At 49.4% G+C, this 4,757-nt stretch overlaps 1 protein-coding gene across 1 annotated transcript; it reads left to right on the top strand.

Moving 5' to 3' along the window:
• The first annotated feature begins 1,200 nt into the window (after window positions 1-1,200).
• Window positions 1,201-3,961, top strand: LOC109860733. The gene is made up of 5 exons (XM_020440013.1): window positions 1,201-1,340; window positions 1,383-1,756; window positions 1,853-2,326; window positions 2,550-2,992; window positions 3,050-3,961. Exons 1-5 carry the CDS (start codon window positions 1,201-1,203, stop codon window positions 3,959-3,961), a joined length of 2,343 nt encoding a protein of 780 aa, XP_020295602.1.
• Window positions 3,962-4,757: the final 796 nt, after the last annotated feature.

The raw sequence follows: 4,757 nt of genomic DNA on the forward strand, positions 1-4,757 counted from the left end.
ACTGTGTGTTTCGTACACTTGACTATATATATATTTGTTACAATAAATTTATTTAAATCGTATCTGAGTCAACATAATCTTTGTTTTTGCCGTACTCTGTCTCGCACGCCCGCTTGGTACGACGATTCCATTAAGATTGACGCCATGGGCGTCGCGCGCTTTCTTCTCCGAGCGGGAACTTCCTCCGCCGCCGCGAAGTAGTCCCCTTCTATTAACGGTAACTTCGCAGGGTCTTAGTATTAAGGAAGGATTTTTTGTGTGTGTGCTGCTTGTTTGTATAGTAAGTGTTTGGTGCAGAAATAAGATTTTAATACAAATGTTATGTGTGTGTAGTATGGAGTGAATTTACCACTTAAGAGTGTTTGTGTGTATGGATGTGTTGAGAACGCTCGCAACTCCATCACGCGTGATGGAGTAAAATTCAAAAACAGGCGCGGCGCACAATTGATTTCGGCGCAGGTGATCACGCGCGAATCAACGGCGCGCTTGAGAAATCAAAGCTGCGCAAGAAAAGAGGCCAACTGCGAGGAGCCCCGCAGCACACGAAGGCCAATCGGAAACACGCACGTGCGTGCATTCACGAGCACACGATGCAATTCGCGGAAAAGCACTGCCCCTTCTGAAAAGCTTCAAAAAAAGGCAAAGTCATTGCGACAGGTAGAATTTTTTTGGAACTTAAGAATCTTCTAGAAGGGACAGCTTATATATAAGTCAGCACGGCTTCACAAGGGTTCGTCCGTCGCTAGTTCCCGAAGAAGTCGTGGTATTTTTGCACTTGCAATTTTCAGTCCTTAGTTGCAGTTGCTCGTTGCTATCATTCATTCGCTTTTAGCTAAGTGATATCTCCACGCGTTACATTCCGCTTCATTGTCACGCGCCGTGATTGCAACGCGGGGAGAGCCAATAGCGAAGAAACCGTCCTTTGCATTTCCAATGCCGTTGCTTGCGGCAGTTCGAAATCTGTAAAGGTTTATGTGTAAATAGTGTAAATATAGTGACGAATAATAATTTCCGCTGTGCTCATCTCAGTTCCTTTTCCCTTTTTTTGACTTTGAGTTTAGTGTGTGTCCTTCCTCGCGAAGGTGTCAATATTGTTGGTCCTTCGAGCCGGATTCCGGTAGCGGAGTCAGTGACGTGCTGTGGAAGCAGTTCTCTGATCGTGAAGTTCTCTTGAAATAAGTGTCGTTACTTGCAAAAAAAATGGACAATCTTATTCAAGCTCAGAACGAAATACTTCAGCGTCTGGGGCGCACGGTTGAGAACTTAAAAAAAGGAACCGACAAGATCACACTTGGTCTTGTCCAATCTGCAGTCGGATCCTTGAATAAGAGATGGGCTCGGTTAGAAGAACAACATTCGACTTTGTGACTCGAACATGGCAGTGATTTGAAGAAAACAGAATATCATGCGAAAGACTTCATGTCAATGGCCGAGGAAACTTACTTGTCGCAGCGAGGTAGACTCGTCGATTTTGAGCGCTCTTTCTTAGGTAAGTCTCCGGAAGCAAAGCCGATCACGGAAGGTCAGCCAGCAACACTCCGTGGGACTGAGCTGCCGAAAATTAAACTGCCAGAATTTTCGGGAAAATATGAAGAGTGGCCAGTCTTCCGCGATCATTTTCTTTCCACCATCGGCAACGACGGGCAGCTTCCTACCGTGGAAAAATTACATTACTTGAGATCGTGCGTTCGAGGCAAAGCAGCCACTTTAATTCAAAACTTACCGGCCACGGAGGCGAGCTACAGCAAGGCGTGGAGTGAGTTGACCGAGTTCCATGAAAACACTCAGTTGCTTGTTCGCTCTTACTTAAACAAGTTTTTGTCACTACCAAAAATGAAAAATGAAAGCGCAGCCGAAGTGAAGGGGATTTTTCACAAATCTATCAACACTTACGATGCAATGGAAAACCTCGGGCGACCTGTGGCAAAAACCGAGGATTTGTTTGTTCACGTCATCGTGGATCTGCTGGGCCCACGTACGCGTGTGTTGTGGGATGACCATGTCAGCGAAAGCTCGGAACCTCCTTTGTTTGAGAAGCTGAAGGCCTTCCTGAGCGTCTCCAGACGCTCGAAGGGCGATCGGCAGCAAAAGGAGGTCAAGTCGGAAGCTGCCAGTAAATCTTCAACGTTGGGCAAAGCGAAGAGCCACGTCGTGCAAAAGAAGGAAGCCACAAAGAAAGGCGCAAAAAACGAGCGGTGCTCCTTCTGTCATCAAGATCACTTTCTCATGTATTACGAGAAATACAAGGAGAAAGCAGCGTCTGAAAGAAAAGGGCACGTGACTGAAAATAAGCTTTGCATCAACTGCCTGGGCAAGCACCAAGCAAGTGAGTGTGCTTCAAAAAAATCGTGCACAGTTTGTGGTGAGCGCCATCACAATGCTGCACGACGCGTTTCGCGATGCAACAAAGGAAAATGTCAACGCTACGACCTCTCACGTGACTCAAAATCGCGTCGAAAAGCAGGTTACAATCTTGCTGGCAACGGCTCGCGTACGCGTTGCGGATCGCTTTGGAACTGTGCACGACGCTCGAGCGCTAATCGACCAAGGATCCGAGACGTCCTTCGTATCAGAAGCGCTCGCACAAAAACTAAGGTTGCCGCGGAAGCAAGCGGCTGTGACAGTGATTGGTGTTGGCGGCAATAAAACAGGTGTCACAAGGGGTCGCATGGTGGTGAAGCTTATGCCACACTTCAGCAAATCAGCGCTTACCGTCACAGCATTGGTGCTCCCACGGTTGACCGCTTACGCAGGGGGCTCAAATATCACAGCTCAGCCATGGGCCCACCTGAAGAACCTAGTACTCGCAGATCCTGAATTTCTCTCCGCTGATCCGATCGACATTTTGCTCGGAGCGGACGTGTACGCTTCCATCTTGACAGCAGGAGTGCAGAAAGGAAAGCCGCAAGAGCCTGTAGCGCAGAAAACATCATTAGGTTGGATACTGTCAGGATGCATAGCAGCAGGCAAAGATAGAGAACAAGGGAAAACAGTAGCCTACCAATACGTTACAACCGAGTCATTAAATGAACTGGTCAGACAATTCTAGGAGCAGGAGGAAGTGCCAGCGAAAGCTTCAGCGTTGACTCGAGAAGAGCATCAGTGCGAGGACGTGTTTGTGGCAACGCACTCGCAAACTGAGGAAGGCAGGTACGTGGTTAGATTTCCATTGAGAGGAACACCGAGCGACCTGTTGCCAACACGATTCGCAGCGGAGCGATCCTTGATTCAAATGAAGCGCAGATTCTCCTGCAACAGCAACCTGCAGCAGTTGTATGTAGACTTTATGCAACAATACGTAGAATTGCAACATATGTCACCCGCAGAGCCACCTGCAAGCAATCGGAAGATGAGAACGTACTACCTACCTCACCATGGAGTACTACGAGAAGCAAGCATCACGACAAAGCTTCGTGTCGTGTTCAACGGCTCGTGGGCGCTCTCTTCAGGGGAGTCTTTGAACAAATGCCTGCTAATCGGAAAAAATCTTCTGTCTCCGTTGATTGACATTTTGATGCAATGGCGCACTCAACGATTTGTTCTGGCGTCGGACATTGAAAAAATGTATTGTCAGATTCTCGTGCACCCCGAGGATAGAAATTTACAGAGAATTCTTTGGAGATTCAATGCGAACGAGGAAGTCAAGGAATACCAGCTTAATACTGTTACGTACGGGTTAGCCTATGCCCCTTTCTTGGCCATCCGAACGCTGCATCAGCTGGCAGACGACGAAACACACCGCTATCTTTTGAGAGCAGCAGCTCTCCGAAGCAACGTTTACGTCGATGACATATTGACGGGTGCCGACACTCTGCAGGACGCACGGGACCTTCGAGACCAACTGATCTTGTTGTGCAGAGCGGGCGGTTTCCTACTCAAGAAATGGGTCGCAAACCATCCCGAGTTGCTGGACGAGGTCCCAGAGGAAGACCGGATGCCGTCAAATCCGCGCGAATGGTAACCACTAGAGTGTCACACGATGCTCGGCCTTTGCTGGCATCCGAGCACTGACTGCTTCTCATTCGCCGTGGAGCGTGGTGAGCCACGACTAATTACCAAGAGAACTATCCTTTCCAGAACTGCGCAGCTGTTAGATCCGCTGGGATGGTTTACCCCGGTGGTAATACAAGCCAAGATACTCATTCAGTCTGCGTGGTTAAAGGGGCTGGATTGGGACACCCCGATATCGTCTGATGATTGCGAATCGTGGCGACGGCTGGAGGTAGAGCTACAAACCCTGGAGCGCATCCGAGTTCCTCGCTGGATGATGGGAAGCAAGGACAACCAGGCATTAGAACTACACGGGTTCGCGGACGCGTCGGAGCGCGCCTACGCTGCCGTGGTTTATCTACGATCAGAAGGGGGTGACGGTAAGGCAGTCATCTCATTGGTGGCAGCGAAATCTAAGATGGCTCCGTTGAAGCAAGTTTCTTTACCTCGGCTTGAGCTCTGCGCGGCTGCACTTCTGACACAACTTGTCGCGTACATTCAGCGTGCCTTAGGTTTGCAGGTCGTCAAGGTGCACGCCTGGTCGGACTCTTCTGTGGCTCTGAACTGGATTCAAGGCCATCCTTCCAGATGGAGGACGTACGTCGCCAACCGAAATTTAGCGAGCGATGCCTGAAGCACAATGGCGGCACATTAAGAACCAGGATAATCCAGCGGATTGAGCATCACGGGGAGTGAGCCCGAAGGATCTAGTGGAGCATAATCTGTGGTGGCACGGCCCTCCCTGGCTGGCAGCGAACAAGGAAGCA

The sequence above is a fragment of the Pseudomyrmex gracilis genome, unplaced genomic scaffold (genome assembly GCF_002006095.1).
Source record: "Pseudomyrmex gracilis isolate BER0280 unplaced genomic scaffold, ASM200609v1 scaffold_455, whole genome shotgun sequence".
Taxonomy (NCBI): Eukaryota; Metazoa; Arthropoda; class Insecta; order Hymenoptera; family Formicidae; genus Pseudomyrmex; species Pseudomyrmex gracilis.

Excerpts from the sequence above, each read along its gene's own strand:
- LOC109860733 (XM_020440013.1), top strand. The coding sequence starts at position 1,201 with ATGGACAATCTTATTCAAGCTCAGAACGAAATACTTCAGCGTCTGGGG. Across the intron at positions 1,757-1,852 it reads GAGCTACAGCAAGGCGTGGA|CCGAAGTGAAGGGGATTTTT; the intron begins GTGAGTTGACCG and ends ATGAAAGCGCAG. Across the intron at positions 2,993-3,049 it reads ATAGAGAACAAGGGAAAACA|GAGCAGGAGGAAGTGCCAGC; the intron begins GTAGCCTACCAA and ends AGACAATTCTAG.